The sequence below is a fragment of the Phacochoerus africanus genome, chromosome 11 (genome assembly GCF_016906955.1).
Source record: "Phacochoerus africanus isolate WHEZ1 chromosome 11, ROS_Pafr_v1, whole genome shotgun sequence".
Lineage (NCBI taxonomy): Eukaryota > Metazoa > Chordata > Mammalia > Artiodactyla > Suidae > Phacochoerus > Phacochoerus africanus.
This window is the reverse complement of record NC_062554.1, coordinates 85,223,256-85,248,039: the sequence shown is the minus strand read 5'-3', so window position 1 is coordinate 85,248,039 and position 24,784 is coordinate 85,223,256. Positions and strand designations below refer to the sequence as shown.

Below are 24,784 nucleotides of genomic sequence, written 5' to 3'. Positions count from 1 at the left end.
CTCTTTTAAAGGCCATTTGCAAAAGAACCTAGTTTTTTCCATACTACCATTGATTTAGTAATTTTTTCTAACCCAGAGAATATGTCACTGTTTTATGCATTTCCAATTAACAGTAAGTTTGAGCAGCTTTCCACATTGATGCTTTTGAGTGCCTCTTCACTCACATTTTTCCAATTTTGCTCATTTCTATTGTCATTTTGTTATTTTTATTGAAAATACATTCTCACAATCTTTTGAAGTTCTGACCCCACATACATTTAGTGTTTATTATTCATGTACTTATCTTTCAATATAGAAAAAATGTTAACTTACGGCCACAGATTTTTTGGCTTTTGTGTCATGCTCTTCCTATGCCAGCTATAAAAATATTTCCTACCTTGTCTTTTAGTGCTTTCATTCTTTTAACATTAGTTTTATTCTATCCAGAAACTGTTTTAGTATAGAGACAGGTACTACTGCGGTAGCCAGCCTCCACAATTCTCCCCACCTGGTGGTATTCAAGCCTCATACAATCCCTGTCTACACTGTATCAGGGTTGATCCATGTGACCAGTAGAACATGGCATAAGGGATGATATGTTAGGTCACTTCAAATATTAAAGATGGCTTCTGGGAGTTCCTGTTGCGGCACAGAGGAAACGAATCCAACTAGTAGACATGAGAATGAGGGTTTGATCCCTGGCCTCGCTCAGTGGGTAGGGGATCCGGCATTGCCGTGAGCTGGGTAGGCCAGCAGCTGTGGCTGATTTGACCCCTAGCCTGGGAACTTCTATATGCTGCAAGTGTGGCCCTAAAAACCAAAAAAATAAATAAAATTAAATTTAAAAAAAGATGGCTTCCTTCCAGGGCTGCCTTTCTCTCACACCACTGATTCTGGGGGAGGCCAGATGTTACATCATCAAGAAACTCAGGCAGTCTAAGTAGAGGACCCTGAGGTCAAGCCTCTTGTTAAAAGCCAGCAAGGAACTGAGGCCCACCACTCACCACTGTTGGGGTGCACCTTACAGGCCTGCAAGCCCTGTACTTGCATTGGCTCATGATACAAGAAAGAGGGGGAGTCAGTGACACAGTCATCCAGGGTTTAACAGATGGGGGAGCTTACATGTTTGAAGCAAGGTCCTGGAGTAACACTCCATTGTGTGTGGCTGAAAGAAGGCAGGACACAGGGGCAAGACATGGCAGCAATCTTTATTATCGGGGTGGGAGAAGGAGGTTACCAGTTACAGAGGGAATTGACATCAGGTTGGCTCTTTGGTTACCAGGAAAACCTGCAGAGGGGCACACCCCCATTAATAAACTATCCTGGTAGAGATAGTTCTGATCTAAAGATTAGAACAATCACCAGCTGGGGTGGGGTTAAGTAGGCATTTACTGATTAGGCTCTGATTAGGAGGGAAGTTAGGTCAGATTGAGTGAGGTGTTAGGTGGGCTGGTTGAACAGGGGATGTACAGAGAGGAAGAGAACAGCCATCTCCAGTGACCCAATCATACAACCACCATCAGCTTGGAAGCAGATTCTACAGCTTTCAGATGACTGAAATCCCATTCAGTAGCTTGATTGCAACCCCAGGAGAGGTTGGAAACCACCTAGCTAAGCTGTTCCTGGATTTTGACCACAGAAACTATGCTAGAGTAAATGTTATTGTTTACAGATGCTAAACTTGGGGATAATCTGCTGTGCAGCAATAGATAACTAGTATAATTACTTTTATAATTAGGACACCCTTGATTTTTAATACAAGAAAGAGAAACTTGTCTCAGAGAAAGAAAGCACTTTGGTTTGAGGATTCATTATTAAGATCTTGCTGATGAGCATTCTCCTTCTCCTCCCCTCAAGCTTGCTCACCTTAGAAGTGCTCTCTTAAGTCTGCTTAGGTTAGGAAAAACATTACGTGCTGGAAAACCTTAAGATTTAGTATTCTGTAATTTCTACAGCTTATAGATTAGAACATCGATTTTTAAGATGTTTATGTAATAAAGTGCTAGCTAAAAAACTTTTGGTTGAACTGTAGAAATTTACATTCCCATCATAATTTTGATACCGGAAAGATGATACCGGAATCTGGGTTGTTCATGGCAGTCGAAGAATGAACTCTGTGAACACAAGCAACAAGCAAGTGAAGTCTTTACTAAAGGAAAGCAAATAGCTCCCAGGGCTGCTGGGAAGCGGGAGAAGAGCCCCCTTCTCTGTTGTCCTATAGGGACTTTTATCTCTTAAAGGTGGGGTCCAGAAAGATGTATTTTTTTTCTACCATGGGCCTTGCTCAATTACCCGTATTGGTTCTTATTCAACAGGGTATAAGGGGTGGAAATATCCATAAGTCTCATAGTTTCTTTGTCCTTTTCTTCTGGTAAACTGAGTCACAGGGGATTAGGGATTAATGTCCATCGGGGCGTAGGTGCACCCCCTATCATAAACAAGGCCTGTGGGGATGTTACTCCCTGGAGCCCTTAAGCCACAAATGTTGATCAATGGCCATGTCAAAGAATGCATCAAAGCCCATGTTCTGACTACCTGAGTTAATATTCTGCCTCAATTTGACAGCAGAATATAGGAAAAAAAGCACAGGTGTGGGGCTCAGAACTGGGATTTTTTAGTTACATTTTGGTCACTAGCTCTAGGACCTTGGACACCTCTGCTTTCTAGGCCTCAGTGTGGTCACCTTGGAAATAGTGGGACAACGTCAAATATCCTCTAGTACAGTACCCATCACACGTTTTACCCATGAGCCCCTAAAACGGAGAGGAAACCTTGACAAAACAACATAAAATTAAATATAAATTATATGAGTTTGTATGTAAAAAGTTCATATGACAAAGTATTTGTTGCAAACAGTGTAATTTTCAATAGTTTTATCTTTAACTATAGTTGTCAAAACATCAGAGGTGCAGATTTAATTTATGGAGTATGCCTGTCACCTATCCTAATTGGAAGCCAGCATTTGTCAAGTGAGTTTGCCAAGTTTTTCAATGAAAAGTATTCTTTTTTTTTCCATTTCAAATAAACACATTCAACATGTATTTGATGATGTGACTACCATTTAACTTCATAATTCTAATTTTTATATAGGTGGTAAGGGAGGTAGATGATAGAAGCTTGTCATGAATTGATGGGCTGGAAGAAATCAGACACACTTCCCTTTGATTTCCTGCCTTTCTCCCAAGAGACCATCCTCTAAAGGCAATGCATTCTAGATCTGCCTTTGTTTAGATGTGGCTCTCCCCTCCAGGTAGGTGTACTATATTGGCATTGATGAGTTTAAATTTAAAAAAGTTAATAAAATAAGAGAAGGGCAATTGTGACAGGGCAGACTAGAAAGGAAAACCAGTATAAAAGAGAATTTGCCAGTAGAACAATTTCAGGAAAGAATATATATGAGTACCCAGGGCTAAGCTAGTTCACTTCAAGGGGTCAAAAAGCTATGACTTCTAATCATTCTTGGCTATAGTTACTCTGCCCTTATTATTTCCTGTGTAATGAAAATGACATTCTCACATGAATAATTATTATTAATATCAATTCATGGCATTAGTGCTAATGTGCCTGTATTTTGGGATTGATTTCTACTTCACTGTGAAGATAAGTGACATGTATTAGTTAATGATAATAAAAGGAACAGAGTTGTTCATTCAGAGTTGTTCTGAATGAACAAGAACCATACAGCATTGTGGATGGGGAAAAAAAGCCTAACACTGAAATGTCATCTGTTTAAGAAAATCAGGACAATAAATAAATATAAGCTCTGAAAATATAAGCCCAGATTTTTAAAAAGCCATTTATTTTAAAAAACTGGTTTGTCAAATCACATACACGAGCAGATACACAACTACCAAAGTGGCCCTGTAATAGACACCAGTGGGGCGTTCACCACACAGTACCTGAAAAATACAGCTAAAAAAGAGGAGTCTCTGGAGTATTTAATTTCAGATACCTACTGGACTCCCAGTTGAATGGCTTTAAGTTAGCAGATAGTGAGTGAGAGGTAGAGTCCCAAGTAAAATAGCTGATGCCTCAGGGCTCCATTTAAAAACAAAACAAAAACAAAAACCATTTCCCTCCTGCACAAGGGAAGCCTAGCCTATTTTTTTTCCTCCTTTGTGAAAACAGAAGCCAAGTTTCTCTTCTCAAATGGTTCAGCATTCCCAGTAAGAGTGTTGTGTGGCAATCTAGGTATTGTGCTTCTAGAACCATCTAATTTTCTTCACCTTCCGATTCAGATTCTAGGAGAGAAGAAAGACAAAAGTCAGGTTGTTTCTTCAGAGACTCCTTTAAATAAGGTCATGAAAGAGCTTCTCCTCTACCCAACCCCCTGCCAAAAAAGATATTTTTGCCTAGGCATCCATTTACTAGGTAAGAGAGTTGCACCCAAGGGCAGACAGGACACTTTTGCTCCTTTTCCTTTTTAAACAAGCTTTGCCTCTCTAAAAATGCAACATGTACATAAAAATTACTGGAGACTATAACTACTTATAGCTTTCTGGATCATCTAAAATAAACTTTTCATGCTTAGTTGGATGAAGTCTCATCTATTAATGTTCCTTCACTTTGCGTTCCCATTTTAAACACCAGTCATGGGCAAAGATGCTAAAAGAAAATCTATTATCCCCTAAGTGTCATTAGGCCAAGTGTATTGTTTTCCTCTCGTGTGTGGGCTGATAATTTCTTCCTTTGTCCTCCATTCGGGGCAATTTTAGAGGTTATGTTTTGCTTTGTTTACTATGCAGAAATTTTCATTGCCTCAATTCAGAAAGCAAGGCTAAAATGTGGGCAGAATGTTTGCTATGGAAGTCACCTCAGGAACTTTAGTTTTAGGAAACCAAGGAAAGTCTGTGGAAGAGGGAGCTATTTAGAAATACAGTGAGAAAGGATATGTTAAGTGACCACCTAAGTTATTAAATGGAATCATACCTTCTTCTGCATTTTGTAACCATTCAACGAATTTCTTCATCTGGTCAAGAAAAACACTCTTGCCTTTGGCGACATGTGCTTCTTTGTACCATTTCAATATCGCTTCTTCACTCAGCACATCAGCTGTAATTTCAGATCAAAGATTTCATAAATGACTACATAAATGTCATGTTTTAAAGCAACTTCGTGCCATATAGTTTAATAGAAAGCAATCATTTCAAATATTAAAATTCTGTTATAACAGAAACTCTTATATACTGACACTTAACAGAAGACAAGAATCAAGCTCATTTCCATACAGGGCCCTAGGTACTTTAGTAGTGAGGGTAGTCAAAACTTTAGCAATGATGATAGAACTGGGAAATCTCTTACAGTGCTAATTTGGTGGTAGGAAAAATCTCTTACAGTGCTAATTTGGTGGTAGGAAACAGGGTTATTCTGTAATTTTGCCAATGAATCAGCAATTCCAGCATTTCAGAACATTCTGTGTTCTGCCAACTTCAAACACATCTTGATTAAGCAGCAACCTCAAATGATTGGTCTTTTAAGGGGATTTATTTTTAGGAAGAAAAAAAAAAAGGGCAACTGAAAAAATGTGGATAGGATGCAATAATATTAACAAATATAAAGATGAGCTTCCTGGGTGTATCATGGGACCAATACACACATAATCCAAAGGTTTACACTTACTCTATCACCAAGTCCTTAATTTATTTTCCCACAGCATATCTAAATCCCACGAGTAATGTTTTCCTAGTACACCATTAGGAGAAAAACAGGGACATGGTAGGTAGACTTCCTCTAGGTTTTTTTTTTTTTTTTTAAACAAGAAATGTTATGTATGTTAACTGTCTATGACCTAAAACTCTAAATTCCATAAATATGCCTCCATACCCTCAAAATACCATTAACTTAGGATATTTAATGTTAAGAACTGGGAGGGGAATATGAAAACAATAGCCTACATATTCTGCCAGTGTTCTAAGGAGTTGTCTTTGGGGGCTTCGGAGTGGGAAATGAGATGGAAAACAGATAAAAAGGATTTATTATTGTCCCCAGTGCCTCCTCAATCCATTGCAAACGCTGATAAATCATTCTAATAATGTTTTTGCAGTTAAAATATAACTTTAACTTATGAAAACAAGAGAAAGGACTTGATACTATTTTCATTCAAAACATCACTGATCTTTTCATAACAAAAACCTTGTTTTTTAAAAAATTAATAATTGGTTCAGACTCAATGGAAGAGACTGAATTGACTAAAAAGTGCACATGATTAATTTTAGAAAATACAAAGTTTGTTTTATTTTTTTACGTGATCAATAAATACACTACATTTTGCAAAGGAAGAAGGAAGTCTGGATTTATTCATTTATGAGGACTAGACAAGAAATTATAAGTAGGAGCCCTAAAGAATTACTCTTAGCTTCTAGTCTTTGTTTCTTCTGTTTTGCAGCTCCACACTCTCCACTCACAACGATGAAAGAACTTTCCCACCTCTTGCCATCAAAGCCCAGTTTTCATAGCGATGAAGAGCAGATGGTTTACAGCCAGAGGAAGTGACTTGTTACTGTGCAAGACTGCTTTGCAGAAATTTTTCAGGAATACTAACTAGCTCAAACATGGATTTAAAAGTCCCTTTTATATAGTTTGTTTTTATGACATCTTTAAGATGTCTGTGATTTAGACCAGTAATTTCCAAACTGTGTTGATCATGTTCCCCTATTAGTAAGACAATTTTGAGCATGTACGCCCAACATATGTATATTTTGGGGTTTGTAAATCATATGCATGTACTATATAGCTACTATTGTTAATGTCCTAAGACAAACTATAGGGTTAAACATGCAAAGGGAAATTCTATTTTTCCTCCTTGCCTTAATAAATCATGTTATGGTACAACATAAAGGCTGGAAAGGTGAAGAAGAGTATGGTTTAGCGATACCCTTTGTCTCAGGTTTTCCTTTTGAAGGTTAAGAGCTCAGTCCTGTGTTTTATTGCCCCACAGAGGCTGAAAGAGGCCATGCAAGTACTAGAATCCCCATCAGTGACTGTGCTGTGAACAAGACAATACACGACAGGTAACATTACCGGATGTACTATCCGCTGAAAATCAGACAAGCTGTGCAGATCAGAGGTCTTAGAAGAATCTAATTTGGTAATACATACCTGCTACAAATAAACTTCTAGTGCTAGAGGCATAAATAATAAAGAAGGGACTGAAGCAACTACATAGGGCAACATTGAGGCAAAGCATGAACACCAAAAATTTTAAGAAATTCGGAGTTCCCATCATGGCACAGCGGAAACAAATCCGACTAGGAACCATGAGGTTGCAGGTTCGATCGCTGGCCTCACTCAATGGGTTAAGGATCTGGCATTGCCATGAGCTGCAGTGCAGGTCACAGACACAGCTCCAGATGCAGATCCATTATTGTGACTGTGGTGTAGGCCAGCTGCTATAGCTCTGATTCAGCCCCTAGACTGGGAACTTCCATTTGCTGTGAGTGCAGACCTAAAAAACAAAACAAACAAACAAAAATTTTTTAAGAAATTCAATTTTTCTTTAGTCGAAATGAACTAACTAAACTGAAAAGGAAGGAACTCTTTTGACAAATGAAGGAGAGAACTTTTTTTTTCCACTAAGGAAAGTAGGGAGAGGAGATCATTAAAACTGAGAGACTGACGATAACAAAGTGTTGGGATCTTCCAGAAATGCCAACCAGGACCCAGGAGGATCAGCAACAGTACAGGAAGAAAGGAAGACATTCTACAGAGCCCCTCAAATTACAATACATTTTCCTCCCTCTATTTTGCCAACTTCTTCATCTTTGGTAAAATACTTGTGTCCCTTGAGAGCCTTCCCTTTTCCTTCTCCAAGTTAGTTTCATCCTTCTACTTCTCATCAGCATCTACCCACATAAGCCTTATTTTAGTCAATGACATGGTGATTGTGAGTCTTGATTTTATTCTGAAATTCAGGGAGTCCGGGACTATATTGTTCATCTCATTTCTAGCATTTAACACAAGACTCATTATTTAGTGTGCATTCAATAAAAGTAAAATGGACAAATTGACTAACATGATGAGAAAAACTACAATTTCAAACTTGGGTTTTTGGAGTTCCCATCATGGAGCAGTGGTTAATGAATCTGACTAGGAACCATGAGGTTGTGGGTTCAATCCCTGGCCTTGCTCGGTGGGTTAAGGATCCGGCGTTGCCATGAGCTGTGGTGTAGATTGCAGACGTGGCTCAGATCCCGAGTTGTTGTGGCTCTGGTGTAGCTCCAATTAGACCCCTAGCCTGGGAACCTCCATATGCCATGGGAAGCAGCCCTAGAAAAGACAAAAAATAAAAAAATAAAAAATAAAACTTGGGTTTTCACATGGGTCAAAAAGTAGATAGAGAATTGCAAAACTTAGGTAATGTTAGTTATTTAAATACTTAAGTTGAAAACTAGGTCATTTGAAGCTAACGAAATTCAGGATATTTTATTAGAGGTGTCACAAAGGGACACAAGCCAAAAATAACTTACTTTAAGAATGATGGGACCATACGGTAAGGAGGCCACTAATGTTTTTTTAGAATGAGAATAAGATACTTCTTTTAGAAAAATGTGTGTGAGGAACAGAATTTAACCTAAGAAGTATCTGCAAGCAATAAAAGCCATGACAAAGATACTAAGGGTACTTGAGAAGGTAGTTTTATACTTTTCAGACTTATATGCTGAGAATGTTGGACTTAGCTTTAGGAAGAAAGGAAGAAAAATTATTTTAGAAAGTGAATAATGTGCTATCTGAAAAGCAGTGATGGATTTACCACTTTTCCTTACTACTTTAAAAACACAAAAAACCTAGATTCTTGTAGAGTTCTTGCTATGGTGCAGTGGGTTAAGAATCTGACTTCAGAGGCTTTGGTGGCTATGGAGGCTCAGGTTCGATACATGGCACAATGCAGAGGGTTAAAGGATCCAGCGCTGCCACAGTTGTGGCATAGGTTGCCTCTGTGGCTCAGATTCTGTGCCTGGCCCCAGAACTTCCACATGCCACAAGTATGGCCATAAAATAAAAAATACAGCTAAAAATTTAAATTTTAATACAAAAAGTAATCTTCACTAAATGACCAATCACCGCTTTCTTCTTTTATTGCTTAAAAGCATTATTTATTCATTTTTATTCCACTTTTTTATACAAAATATCTAAATTGCATTCATTTAAATAAGTTTTCAAAGGGGACATGAATTTCTGTTATCCTCAAGTTCTAGAAATAAGGTAAAGGTGGGTTTTTGTAATAGAGACATTAAAAAGGGAAAAGAGAGAGATGACCTCCATTTCCATTTTTGGAAGGCTGCTTTAAAGCAAAATGTTCCTTAAATAAATAAAAGGGATCCACACCACTACATAAAAGAAGCAAATAAGACACAATTTGATTTGTATAATGTGTATGTCTATGGAATTAATGGTAAGTATAATCTTAACCATGTTACTATAATTAATGGGATTTGTCAGTACTGGCATTCACACCCTTTTTGGACTAGTGGTCCTGGACCATGACCTGGAGATGTTTTAAAACACAAATTTGAGGGCCCAGGCTGGGCCCACGGAATCAGATTCCTGGGGGAATCTGTTTTAACAAACTCTTTACGTGGCCCACTTGCACACAGCACTAGGAAAAGAGAGCTTTAATACACGCTGTTTCTCAAGCCTCCTGAGGCAAAGGAAATACACAAGAGCATCCAAATCCTCATCGAAACAAATGAACTATACGGCTCTTAGTACAGAAGTGTTTGTTGGATGAAATAAAGTCAAAGTGAAAACTAATATTCAAAAAGGAAAGTAACACAGTAATTCTCCCAACAGTGATGTGGAACAAACATTCCTTGGGGATTCCAAGTTCTCAAGAGAAAAAATGCAATCATTTTTTTCCAGAAAAACAGACTATATGTACAAATGGGTTGAAAATTATAAAGTTACCTCTAAAATGACATTTACTTTTAACTTTTCAGTGATGTAGTTTAGATTTCCATTTGTAAAAGTTTCCTGATTTTGTTTCCAAAAATAACTAAGCAAGAATAAAATTGATGTTGATACTTGCCCTCCTATGTTCCCTTGGGCCTGCTCATACTTGCCAAAGTCCTCACTAACTTATATCATCTATTTAAAAGCTGATCACCTAATTTAACCCATGGACTAAGGAATAGCTAATGCCTCTTCTTTTTACTTCTCAGTGCCTGCTTCTTGGTTATTTTATAATTACAGCTTCTTAATTGATTGGGGCTGAAGAATAGGAAATAAAGCAACCAGTTTTGCTAGCTGTCAGGAGTTGTTATAAAAAGTATAATGGAAAAGGATGTTGATATTCATTAATGATTAAAATGAGAAACTTGAAGGATTTTATGGGGTTTTTTTTGTTTTGTTTTTTGAGGGTTACACCTGCCACATATGGAGGTTCCCAAGCTAGGGGTCTAATCAGAGCTGTAGCTGCCGGCTAAGCCACAGCCACAGCAACGCCAGATCCTAGCCGCGTCTGTGACCTACACCACAGCTCACGGCAATGCCGGATCCTTAATCCACTGAGCAAGGCCAAGGATCAAACCCGCAACCTATGGTTCCTAGTCGGATTCGTTTCCGCTGCGCCATGTCGGGAACTCTGGAACTTGAAGGATTTTAATAGTTCATCTACCTCTAGATGCTATTATAATAAAAGGTAATTTGTTTATTCTTTTGTGGATTAAGTATAATGATGAAAAGAGGTGTCGCTGCAGATGAGACACAAACAACTATGTCTCACTTAAAGAAAAAAAGATTTTGGTGAGAGACACTAGTAGTTGGTTTGGTTGGCTGTTAAATGATAAGGAAATTGTATGTTTAGGCTGCTAGTTTATAAACAGTTTGCTTTTCTGTAGTGGAAAATACTGACCACTATGAAGCAAATGTGAAATCTACCCCCACAGACCTTTTTACCTGTTTAAAATGGAGCTAGCTAATGTGTCCAGAATGGCTGCTGCCTCGGGGGACCCTGATTTTCTTCCTTGTCTGCTGGGTACCATGGGTGTGTGGGCAATAGGACCTGCAGGTTTGGTTCTACTGGGCCATCTAGATTTAAGACACTGCTATACAGGAGTTCCCGTTGTGGCTCAGCGGTAACGAACCCAACTAGCATCCATAAGGGTACGGGTTTCATCCCTGGCCTTGCTCAGTGGGTTAAGGACCCAGCATTGCTGGGAGCTGTTGTAGACATGTCTTGGATCTGGCATTGCTTCGGCTGTGGTATAGGCTGGCAGCTGCAGCTTTGATTTGACCCCTAGCCTGGGAACTTCCATATGCTGTAGGTGTGGCCCTAAAAAGACATCCCCAAAAAAGACAGTTATTTCATAACCACATCCAAGTGGGGCTAATTCAGATTGAGCCAGAGAAAAGCACCTACTAATGAACTTCAGTTGGGACTTGGCGGTCATCACATTCTCCCACTAACAGAAAAATTGTGCCAAATAACCTCAAGTGCTGGGAGAGCAAAGTATCACCCAAATGCCTGGGGGTAAGATGTATGCAGCTAAGGAATCTGGCTAGTCAACCGAAACTCTTTGTGAAATGCTATTAAATATTTTAAAAAACAGCGATTAATCAATAATGTAAAGGTTTTATATTCCAAATGCCAAAACTGTCATTCAAAACAGACAAATTTAAGAACACATGAAAAAGAAAAGGAACATTTGGCTGGTACTAATTCACATTTAAGTTCTTTTCTGTGTTATGCCATTTAAGATTGTAGTAACTCCTAATAAATGTTTCATAATGTTTAAAATGTACCATTTCTTAAGTGTTCCTTTCCCTACCCTAATAAAACTACATAAACCTAGGCCAAAAAATAGTCCAGGATCATTTTTTATACACTAAAGGTACTGAGAGTGAGATCAGTTAAAACCCTAATAGCATTCATTTTTAATAAACTGGCAGTGCCAGTTGTCATGGCAACCTAATCCTTATAAATACAATGAAACACAGTAAATGTCAAAGTCTAAAACTAGTCATTTCCTTGGAAAACAGGAGAATGGCTGGGCCAAGTAACTAAAATACAAAGTAAGAAGCTAATTGCTTCAGTAATTTTAAAGTCAGCTTTATGGCACCTGCAAAGGTCTGAACATACTCCACAAAAACATTTGGGAATCACTATTATTAGAGCTAATCATTATAATTCAAAAACAGATCTTATTTTACTGTAACTAGAGTCTTTTTCACCATTCCTCCTCACCATAATTATAAGTTCATCACCAATCTTCTAGCAATTTCCACCAATAAGAAGTCCCCAGGGCCTAATCAGGATGGTTCTGAAGACCATGGTGTTTGCACCTTCTCTCTCTACTTAATGTGGCTGCCTCACTAAAACATGCAAAGATTAGCACGAACCCAGGTCTCTCTCTGCCTTAGCCCCTAGTCTAGTCCTCAAAGAGCTTCAACAAAACAGAGGGACATACAGTGGCAGAACAGCATGCATCCATACACACCTTTATAAAAGAGAACCACGATCTTCTGAAAGGCTTTCATAAAATGGATGTTGTCATAACAGTATTCTTGAACCTTCTGGAGGAGGATCAGCTCTGACTGGCCTTGGGAGCTGAATACAGCCAGGAGTGGAGCGTATTGCTGCAAGAGAAAGTGGGGAGTGAAACCGCACACTCTCGTGGGAGGTTGCAGAGCTGACACCACTGAATCACAACAGTAATCCGGAGATCTGCCCAGAAAACATTCACTTTTAAGATCTTCTTATTATCATGTGGTGTCCAATTAAAATGAAATTGTTTTTTGGGGGGGTCTTTTTAGGGTCGCACCTGTGGCATATGGAAGTTCCCAGGCTAGGAGTCAAATCGGAGCTGTAGCTGCTGGCCTATGCTACAGCTCGTGGCAACGCCAGATCCTTAACCCACTGAACAAGGCCAGGGATCGAACCTGAGTTCCCATGGATATTTCATTACCACTGAGCCACAACGGGAACTCCAGTTTTGTTTTAATATCCTAGCATCTTATCAGATTTTTCACTCAACTCCCTAAAAGAGACCAAATATTAAATTCTGACTAGATTAGAGTTTTTTTCATATTATTCTCTTCATTCCACATGACCTTGGCTTCCAGTTGCTGACTGATGTATAGCTCCTGTTTTCTCTATGATCTCCTCAACACTTACCTCCTCCTCTGAGCTTCCCATGATCAACTGACCCTGCATAGGCTACTCCTTGCTCTGTTCTTCTAAACATGGGGAGTTATTGTCAATTTGCATCCTGTCTAGTTTGTACTAGTTTTTCACTTCCCAACTGAGTATAAACTCTGAAGGCAGGCTCTAAGTCTTCTACATGTCTCAATACAATTTTCTAGGGAGCAGACAATAAAAGCGAAAATATATGTATCCCCACCTAAAAACATTCAATTTATGGAAGATCCCTTGTGGCACAGGAAGTTAAGGATCCAGCATTGTCACAGCTGTGGGGCGGGTTTGACCCCTGGCCTGGGAACTTCCACGTGCCACAGGTGTGGTGACCACCCCCTCCCAAAAAACATTTAAATAATTTACACAATCAGCTGACTTCTTTCACCACTCATCTCTAAATCCTAATATCAACTTGAAGTTTATTTAAAAATGCTCACTGAGAATTTCTGTCACATAGAAGAGAAGAAGAAGAATATAGTTAGACCATATTTCTCTTGAACTATTGAATATATGATTCCTCTGTGGATTTTCTGAGTGTTACTTTTATTAAGAATGACCCTTAGATATTTCACAAGCTCTTACACCTGAAACATTTTAGGGAGTGGCAAGTTTGAAATGAAAAACTTCGGGAAATAGTATGTTTTGCCTGAGTCTGGGCACACTACAGACAGGACCCATCTGTCACACTGTGAAGGGCTGCAGTTGGCCTGCAGCTGAGACTGCTCCCAGTCAGGTACCTTCAGGTGCTTGAGGGCCTGCTCGGCAACAAGTTCCTCCTTCTTGTTCCACTCCACAGCGTTCATGATACAGGTCCATAGGAGTCCAATCACCGCTGTCTCCGGAAGATCATTCCTCTTCATTTCTTCTTTAACGTAGAGCACCACCTGCATTGCATGGAGACAAGAGTCAGAGAGTAACAGGCGGTTGCGGAGCTCCCCTCTCGCTGAGCCTGGTCAGATACAAACATTCTGCTCCCTTCCTGGCATATACTCTCCAGTTACCAGAGGGAGGAAAAACACAATAATTTGTTCTCAAAGATTTATTTTTAGTTCCAAAATTAATAGGCTTAACTCTGGCCAGGAGCTGCTGGTTAATAGGAAATAGGAGATAATCTTCATTTCTGAGGGCTTATTCTTTTATCGGCAGGAACCCTTTTGAGTGGAGCAGGGCAGGAATTATTTAAACCAGTTTGACTTCGTGGGGTTTGAAGGAGGCAACAGAGCTGTGAATTTCTACTTTCAACCCTCAACTCTAAACCTCTTGATGACAAATGTCTTGGGTTTATATAAGGCCTTCTCTATAATTCATTCTTTAATAACCATTCTTGCTGGTCCTCACGCCCCATGTAAATAAAGATCAATGCAGCAACAGCAGCCCAGTAGGATATTTCCTCTTCAGAATTACTTTTAAATATGCACTTGTATCCTAAAATCTGATGCTATGGTATAAAATCTGCTGAACAATGTATTTTATACCACTTATTGGGGAAAAAAATCTTTCTCCTTTTGAAATAAGACTACAAAGAGGTGAGGGCCTCAGAAATGATTAAAAACCATAATATATTCAAGTGTACTACTTTGTGAGGAGAACAACTATTTTTTTCCTTTTTTTGGGGGGGGGGGTGAAAATACATTGCTTTCTTTCCTACTGGCCTGGGTTGCAGAGGATCAGCAATGGGTTAAACAGCCTTTGAGAAGACAAGGAACTGGGATGTTCAAGTCCCCCAGCTGGCAGGGGAAAGCTGCAAAGAAAGGTGCTATCTCTGTATGTAAAAGTACCGAAGTGTTATTTGGTTCGCTTTTCCCCCATGGAAAATCATGTTCACTTGCTTAGAAAAATGTTATTGAATATATTGCTGATCTTATTGCCATGAGACTTAGGACCAACACCTCCACCTGCTGGACAATGTCAGTCTGCAATTCTCCAGGCTTAAATCCCATAAGGCGCCCGGCAAGACAGAGAGCACACAGGGTAGTGAGGGCTTGGGACTTGGGAATAAATGGCAAAAGAAAAGGACACTTAATGCAATTTTTAAATTATGATGTAGAAGTTTTTAAAGTTCAAATAGGAAGTTTTCTTCAGGCATGATTTGAAGAAGATACAGTCACAGCCATATGGACTTTAGCTACACAAAAAATGTGGAATTTACATTATGGGATTATGCAGCTATTATGAGTGGGAGCCAACAGGCCACTGGTTCAACTAAATTAAGACTTACATACATTAACCCAGTACTTAATACCATATTATGTAATCTGCAATAAATGGCGAAAGCACCATAAAATGGGATATACTGATAATGAATAGTAAATCTCTTGGACAGATGAAATATTTTGACAACCACAGCAGCCTGGTAGATAGCCCCTTGTGTGGAAATAACCATTAATTTCTGGAACTTCCTGGAGGATTCTGAATCAATACTTTGAAATTGAGCTAATGGTATAAAAAGAGCATCAAATTCACAATAACAGACAAAGAAAGGTCTCCTAAAGGAAGGTAAAGGTGCTGCACGGGCTCGCGGCAATGTGAGCCCACGGTCCCCACCTCCTTGATGGGGCATTCCTGAGAAAGACGCTCTTGGAGCTCCTTCTGCAGCTCCTTCCTGGTGCCCAGGGACTGCTGGACTCTGAGGAAGTCAGAAAGCTCCTTCAGACCTGCGTCAGTGAAGTATTTAGCAAAATGATCCACACTCTGCCTGTTAACTGGAAAGAGTTCCTGAGAGAGAAGAGATACTGTTATACAACAAGCTATTCAAATTCCAGCAAGCATAAAGAACAAAATTTTCATATTAAAGTAGCACTTAGAATATCGCCTATTTGGAAAAAAAAGGATTGGGTTTTCAAAAGAATAAATCTTGGGCTTACATTTTTAGCATTTGCTAAGCACCTTCCAAAATTAGGCAATCTGACAAAGAAAGAGAATAGAAAATGCTAAGCAACTTACATAAACTACTTTCACTCATTTGGAAACTGTTATTCCCCTTTTTTTTTTTTAAAACTTTAACCAAAGTATTAGCATGTATAAATACAGAGCTAAACTTGCTAAATTAAATACAAATAGCATGATAACTCTGAATAACATATGGATTGTTTGAAACTCACAAGAAAAAAATCATTAATCACTGTTTCCTTAATTATGAGTTAACAGACAAAGGCTAGTTTTTGTAATGTTGAAATGATTCAAGATATTAGAAAACAACACTGACTATTATCATCTCAAGGACCTCTATTCACATTCTAAGAAAATGCTATCATTCTAAAAAACTAGCTCAAGAGCTAAAGAGAATTTTTGTTAATCTGTTAATGATGGTGGCTCTAAATTATGTTCATGGCCAGATCTAATGTAAACCTGCCCTATCAACTCTTCAATTCATTACATAATTCTGTTGGAAATTTTTAAAAAGAGCAATACACTATGGCTGCTGTCATATTTTTCCCTCATTTCCATTTCACCTTACACAGTTTGGCAGAGTCTTAGTAACAACACTTAGTCATGTTCTAATTCTGTGTGACTCCAACACCCAACTAAGAAAGTAAGGCAGTTTTCAAGCTCTTACATTTTTCAGACTGCTGCAGAGTCTACAAAATATATCCAAACTTTTATGATGGTTAGATTTGAGTGTGCATGTGTGTGGTCAATGGCTATGTGGCTTCAATAAAAATCTCAGCAGAAAAAACTGTCATGAGTTTGCCACCAGGTATAGTAACAGATCCAGATGGCTTCTATGTCATGACTCAAATTTCAATAGTCTCTATATCATCATCCCATAATTTGCCTTGATGAGTCATGAGTTTCAAAATGTCAGAGCAGAGCTGGTGGGAGCAGCTATCAGACATGCATTTGTGTTAAAGCAAACATTTCAAACCTGAGTGAAATGTTGTCACCAATATCTGTTCTAGCTTTTAAGAGGTCCTCCAAATTTGAGGGGCAGGGAACTAATTCAATATTGGGTTTCTTCTGTGAACCAAGATGTGGTAGGCAGATTACTCATACTTGTGTAATATATTAATTTTCATAGAAAAATAAACTGTCTTAACAAGGTTAAGCAGCTTGACCCATATTACGCAGCCGGAAATATTTAAGGACATAGCTATATAATCCCCAAAGGCAATAATTACTCTGCTACTCATGTCAGCATTCAATATTCAACTTAGGAAGAATGTGACTACAAAGTCTGATCAAAGATTATGTTTAAGTAATATGTCAAACATGTTATTGGTGGTTTATTTATGAATGATATCTAAAGTCCTTATGAATGATACATAACAGTGAAAATTACTATTGAGGTTAAACTGAGGCAAAATCAGTATAAATCAGATTATGACATTTACAAACTTGGAACGTGGTTTGCATTTGTTAGAAAAATCCTACCCAGGTACAAAACTTCTATCACCTTATCCCTAAGTTACAGTCTCTCTGCTTCTGCCCTTTGTTCCTGAATCTACTCCCAATGCAACAGGCAGTGATTCTGCCAAAACCCCAAATCACACTATGCACATGCTGCAGAGAAGTCTCCCCAAACTTCCCATCTTACTCAGAATAAAGGCCAAAGTTCCTGGATGATATAGGACCCACTACGAGTCTTAGCTGATCGTCTACACTTTTGCTCTTGCCAGGTACCCTCTCTCTTGCTGACCTGACACATCAAGCCTCAAAGCCTCTGCATTTGCTGTTGCCTTTATCTGGCATCCTCTTGCTGGAGCTCCCCAGATAGCTCACTTCCTGACACAAATGTCACCTTATCAGAGAGGACTTCCCATAGTGCAATGGATGCGCCTCAGTGCTTCCTACTCAGTGTTTTCCTAAGAGCACTTTTCACTTTTTCTTACACCATGTATTTAATTGCTAATTTCACTTCCTGCCTGTCCTGCAATAGAATGTAAGGTCCATAAAGGCAAGGGTCTGTTGTTTGATTTCTTTCGTATCTTCAGCTCCTAGAAAAGTTTCTGGCCAATGTCTTGATCAGTGTTCCCTGTTCCAGGGATGGGGAAATGTTGTTTCCCATCTCCTCTCTCCTCAGAGTTGATATGTACTTTTCTTGCTTCTGTATTACAGAGGGAGGTAATTGCTAAACTTTGAGAATATGCTACTTTTCCCCAAAATGTGCTAACACAGAGAGCATTTTGTTATGTGTTAATGAAACAAAAATTTCCTCCATGATGATAGAATGACCCTATTTCCTCATTCATTTGTGAAGTCAGCAAATATCAGGCAGACACGGTCTAGTGTGGACAGTCACTGTGTCCTCACAGAGATTACAGCATTTCTGGTAGAAACTGCCACCTATGCTTTTCATATTCAATTATATATATAGATGAAGAAACTGTAAGAACAGTTAAATGAGATGAGTCTTGTGCTAAGTTGTAATAGACTGTATCTTTGTTTCTATCATTCAACCCCTCTCCCTTAAATACTTGTTTAAATGAAGCCCCTCCTTGCTACACCTGCCTTCACAGCTGGAGAACTAGCCCGTAAGTGGACTAAATCTTCCCACCCCACTGCCAGGCTTCTCAGTGACTTCTTTTGGCCAGAGAAAGTGAGCTTTTAAAGCACCAGAAGGGCTCACATCAGTCTCCTATGTTCCTGCCCTCTGCCATGAGGCTGGAATAGCGCACATGGGAGCTTCTCCTTTAGCCTGAGTCCCAGAACAAAGCAGCATGTAGATCTCAGCAGGGCCTTACCAAGATACAGCTAACTCACAGAATCAAGGACAGGAATATGCTCCTTCACAGGAACTTCCACCCACATCAGCAACCTAATGACTTGTCTTCAATAACTGCCATAGCTTCTAGGACTGTGCCTGGCACAGAGCAGGCACTTAAATATATGCTGAATGAAACTTTTTATCAGTGGCAGAAATTAATAAGAATCATACTTATTTTTATCATATTCTAAAGACTTCTGAGACACAAATAGGGATATTTTAAGGTAAACTTCAAGAGATAAAGCAATTTTAAATCATTGAAAATCCAAGAGTTTACAGTGAGTCAGATTTAGATTATCCCATGGATCAATACCCTAGCACAGTAGAACACACTGGAAGAGAAACCAGATAAGGAACTAGATTAAGAGAAGATGGTAGGGGTGTCTTTTAATTTTAGACTTTGCCCTAAAATTGTAAAAAGAATTTCACTTGGAGAAAGCTTTGTCTTCTGCACAGCTGTTGCTTCTAGCAGAAAGAAATTATAGGGAGCAGATAGAAATTATGGGGACAAAATATTTTTGATTTTCTTTGAAAAATATAAAGATAGAGAAGCAAAAAATATAATCAAGCAATTGTAATAGTGGGAGCTTCAAATTAACTACAATTAACTTGTTTACTTTCTTAAATATCTAAGTATTACTAAGGAATATTGGTATAGATAAGGAGTCTTATTAAACTTCTATTCTGTTAACAAACTAACCTATATATAAGATCAGTGTCACTCAACTACGACCCAAGGTAATTATAAATGTCTAATTAGGTGGGACAAATGTGACTTTAAATTTCATATTAAAACTTCAAATTCCTATAGTTATTAGCTGCAAAGGAGTTAATTCTGATAAATGCTATCTCTATGTCAACAAACTTCCAAATTTGAAAGTCTCTGTATTTCCTATGACTCTTTAATTTTATCATTGCATTTATGTATTAAAATGGAATTAGGTTCTATCTGCCAAAAATACAGAAATAAAAGGAACCATGTTCCAATTCAACACAGACCCAGGCATTTCAGTTGTGTATTACATTGCAGGCATTGACAGAGCCACGGATGAAGCATGAACATTCAACTCTTTGTCCCGACAAAACTTACAAGCAGCCTCTTGTCTAAGTTGGCTTTTCTCAAAGAGGAGGTAACAGAGTTGGCATCTTTTTCTGCCATCCATGCTTTAAAAAGCTTGACAGCAAATGAGGCTGCAATGCCTGTTTAAAAAAAAAAAAAGGAGAGAAAAAAATTTTATAAGAAAAACCATTTGTGATGATGCATAAGTCAACATTTCCTATTAAGTACCCTGAAAAGAGTAAATTACTCAAAGATTTGATTTGGTACAAAGGAAAAACAGAAAGCTCTCTAGGCACTAGGCACTGTACTATCCATTACTCAAAAGAGAACATTTTCATGAGACAGGTGGAGGGGGAGTTAAATATTTTTCCAAGTTAAACTCTCTAGTTCCAACCTGTTAAAATTATAAATCTATCTATCTATCTACTATCTTTACCTTGGTCAAAAACAGATTCAAACCAAGTGTTCTCTAGTGTTTTGCCCCTATTTCACCCTGTGGTTCACCAGTATTTTATATTTATAACAGTGATTCTGAGGCACAACAAATAAATCATGAGCCATAAAACCGAAATGTCAACATGTCAACTAATTTGCTGATAAATGATACCAGGGAAAGAACATTAATAGTGACAGGTATAAATAAATAAAGCTCGAGATGAACATGCATCATTTACTTTACAGTTTTACTTTTTGTAAAAAGCATTTTAAAATATTCATGAACTAAGCTATAAAAATGTCAGTGCTGTTTTAAGCTGAAATCTTTTCTGGGTATTTTTAGAGACATTTTAAAAATAACAATATTAATCAGGAATCCACTCAATCACATACTTGAGTGGATCTGATCCACTCAATCAAATACTTATAGTAGGATTTATTTCCAAATATAAATAATCAGGTAACTATGAGACAGCTTTTCTGTGAACACTCTAAATTTCTAAGTTAATGTTGCATTTATTTAATGAAAAGTTGAGTAGTTGAAATATTAAACTGATTTTTCTGAATTGAAGGCCTTACTATTGTTAGTTTGGCAATCTCAGCTTAACTTCCTTTGTCCATGGCACCCCCCTGAAAGCTACTACTGTGCTAGTCATGTGACAGATTTCAGCCAATCAGCTGAAGGCAAATTAAATTACCCTAAGATCAGAAGTGCTCTTCCATTGAACTTGAATGAAGAAGCATGTGCCATAATTGGACCAGAAGACTTCTTTTAAAGACTAAGGAAACCATCGTTGGAGTGATGCTTATGTTTTTTGATAATGGAGGAAAATACATGAGTTCTGAATGCTAATTGCTGTTCACCCTAAAGTCTGCTCTACTTTTACGTTTATTGTTATATAAGAAATAAATGTCTTTATACACCAATTTGAGTCTTATCTTCCAGTTACTTGCAGGTAAACAAATCCAATTTATATACATATAAGGTTTTATTCTGAATAGTAGGGAAACTAAGCCCCCTTTCCCCTCTATGACAATAAAACCTGTGTTATGAGCTGGGGAATTTTATGTTATCAACTGCTAACTTGAATTTTTAAGAATATCATTAGTTCATGAAGTCAACATAAAACTTAATATAAATTTATGTAATTAAATAAAAATAACAAATCTTACATGTAATCTGCATTGTAAATAAAGTATGCTTGAAATTAGGAATCCAAAACCCAGGCTCAAAACTATCATTTTGCATTAAAAGTATCTCTTAGTGGAAGGGTTTGAGAAATTTCTTTGTACTTGAGATTCTACTGAGTGGATGATTCTCCCTTAACCATTTGTTGAGTGGGAGGCTGGGGAAAAGGCATAATTTCAAAACGCCTCCCTATTTGGGAGGCAAAAGTTTAATGCTTTATTTCTAAAGATGGTGGAGTATAAAGGAAAACCATATGACACAGGCACTATGTCACTCTTATAATAAAGGTAAATTTTCTTCTCTTCTCCTATTCCCCTTTATATTTTATCATAAAATTTTTTAAACATTCAGAAAAGCTGAACAAACTGAACAATAAACACCCATGCACTCTAGGTACTAGAGCAGTTAATAGTTTGCTGTATTTGCTTTATCATGTGTCTATCCATTTATTCTCCTAATAATTTAATTTTTAGTACATTTCAAAGAAGTTTTATACATCATTTTGGTTTTTAATACAACCAGAAAGGCAATTATTTTCTGCCATAGGTGCAAGGGATAAGCTGGTGTAATTAATATTTACTGTTTACATTTTCTCTTGTTCTCCTAGTATAAAATGGCTAATACCATAAATAAAACATGAAATACCATGAATTCTCTTCAGGAAAATACTTTAAAGTGCTATAATACTAACAACATATTAATAACAATTAGAAAGTCTGAACTACCATAAATCTGAGGTATGTTAAGCTGAAAACTATAGAGAATCTCTAAATATTATCATTCGACTCTCGATTTAGTACTCTTTTTCTCAGCTACAAGAAAACTGTAATTCATTTTAGTACAGACGTGAATGAGGCTCGGACTTCACATTTGTTGCAGTAAAACCAGATTCTGAGAAGAAACAAAAGCTCTTTTAATTTATTTTTAAGAAAAAAATAACTCTTTGTGTTGCATTATAACTTGAATATCATTATCCTCCTACTAGAAAAAAAAAAAAGCCCACTTTTATTTTATTCTATAACCAACTAATTGTACATATGCTCATCATGCTTAATGCCTTAAAAATCAAAGCAAAACTCTGAGGCAGCCATTTGGACTTCTAAAATGGACATAATCAATATCTTAAAAAGATGATCTAAATGAACATCTGAGCAGAAGATCCTGAGGGGAAACAGTTCAGAAGAATGGCCTGAACCAGGGAAACAGACATCAGTTTGGGGTGCATCTGGGAATGTGAAGGGGCATTTTCGGCTACTCAATGGAGGCGGGTGCTTTAGGCGGGCATTTTGTGCCTGAGGGCAAAGAGGTTAAATGTCCCACAAAGCACAAAAGAGTCCCTCACAATGAAGCATTGTCCCAACAAAATATGCCAGAAGGCAACTATAATGAGAGAAATGGTTTGGACCAGATTAACGTCAGGGTATCTGACTTAGGCCCTGAGTGTTACACTGAAAATTCTAGTTTATTATTACTCTTTATTTGTCTCTGTATAGGTGTGCATATTTGTCTCCTAATTCCTACAACAAACATGTAGGATCCTTACTGTTTGAACACACACAGACCGTCTCCTACATGGAGTATGGGCAGGTAGTAGATGACACTAAGAAGAGATACTAACATGTTCCTTTCTTTGGCTTTTATTTTGACATCTGACAGGGAAGAAAACATGAGCACAAATACCTTCTTTGACTAAGCTGTCAGTGAAAAGACTGGTGAGGATGGTGGCAGGAAGGGTGCCGTTGCCCAGCAGGATCCCCGATAGCATTGCCAACTTTGTCTGCTCTGTTTCGGAAAAGGCTTTAAGGAAGAGGAGAAGCTGTGGGTCAAACAAAAGAAACCATGTCTATAAAGCAAAGGACTAAAGTAGGAAAATAACAAACAGAATGTCTATCCACAGCGAGATAGCATACAACTGATAAATTATGTGCAGCACTCTTATTATTCACTGGAAACACACATAGGTTCGACTACAATCTGGATGCTATAGAAAGGAAATTTTCAGGCATAGCTCCTTTCTTTCAAGTTCATCTATAACACAGCTATAGATAACATTCATGGGAAGGAAAAGAGACATTTGGAGAGTAGTGTAAATAGGGCACATAAATAATTTACATTTGACTTACATATGACAAAGGATATTACATAATGTTCTCTGAAATATGTCATTGCCTTTCACACTTTTTTTCACTTCTTTGCGCGTTCCCTCTGCCCTTCCCGCAACAGAACTACCCATTTTTTCTTTGGGTTTATCATAACCAAAAAACCAAGAGAACAAAACAAAAACCAGAGTTAATAAGCTTTGACATCCAGCATATACTTTTTCTGAGTTCACAGCATATGAACTCCTTAAAATCACTCTTCAAAACAAGACTGCTGAGTAAAAACAGGGTTTTCTAATTTCTTGATGCCTCTTTTAAAACAATGAGATTTAAACTAGGTATTTCTTGGATCATACAGTTTTACCACCACCCCTAGTGATGAAATAATGGAAGACGTAAGATAAAGAAAAGTTCCTAGGAGAGAAAAAGACCTCTGCTGTGAGCTAAAAATAACAATTTTGTAATAGGAGGGTGACAATGTTGTTTGGGTCCTTCTGGTTCCAAGGCTGCCATCCTCTTATCCCAAAAGTAGGAAAACTGACAAGGTAACAACCCTAGAAAGGTTAAAAGGAAGCCAAAGCAAACAGGGTTATACCCCACTCCCCTTCTTGAATTCTAAGAGTATCCGGCCTTGTAGAATGCCCTCCTCTTTCCTAAACCTTTTCTACCTAGTGCTTTGACTATATTCCATGGCTATTTTCTCTGTTTCAATAAATCTTAAGCAAGTTATTGAGATTCTCCAGGGCCCAATATCACTATTGGAGGCTCTGCTGTCTTTTTCATTACTTTGCACCAACAAAAATTTACTGGCACAATATAGGCTTATTAAGTGCTCTAGGGCCAATGAAACTCCATTAGCTCTGTGCAGTGGGTAGAATAATATTAATTTGCCATCTCCAACAGTTAAAGGATTATTATATCATGGAGAGGTTATGTGACTCTCCAAATATTTATATGATGAGTAAGCACAAGAACTAGAATCAAACTAATTTGTTTCCTTCCCAATTTATGCCTATTAAAGTCTCAATGATTTAAAAAGTCACTTTCTAAGTTCACAAGAAAAGTGGGAGTAAGGGAAGGAAGCAATGTTAAAGCTCCAGAGAGGAGTTCCTGTCCTCGCTCAGCGGTTAACGAATCCGACTAGGAACCATGAGGTTGCAGGTTCGACCCCTGGCCTCACTCAGTG

General features: G+C 38.0%; 1 protein-coding gene across 3 annotated transcripts in view; it reads right to left on the bottom strand.

The window, feature by feature from the left end:
• Positions 1–3,759: 3,759 nt before the first annotated feature.
• The window catches only part of BZW2 (basic leucine zipper and W2 domains 2), a 59,916-nt gene continuing 38,891 nt past the window's right edge, over positions 3,760–24,784 (bottom strand). For all 3 annotated transcript variants that reach the window (XM_047754417.1, XM_047754418.1, XM_047754416.1), the window contains exons 6-12: positions 23,180–23,315; positions 19,906–20,015; positions 15,656–15,826; positions 13,849–13,995; positions 12,414–12,552; positions 4,909–5,031; positions 3,760–4,220 (exon numbers count right to left, since the gene is read on the bottom strand). In XM_047754417.1, coding sequence (XP_047610373.1) covers positions 4,192–4,220; positions 4,909–5,031; positions 12,414–12,552; positions 13,849–13,995; positions 15,656–15,826; positions 19,906–20,015; positions 23,180–23,315 — 855 coding nt within the window. In that variant the 3' untranslated portion in view covers positions 3,760–4,191. The remainder of the gene's footprint in view (positions 4,221–4,908; positions 5,032–12,413; positions 12,553–13,848; positions 13,996–15,655; positions 15,827–19,905; positions 20,016–23,179; positions 23,316–24,784) is intronic.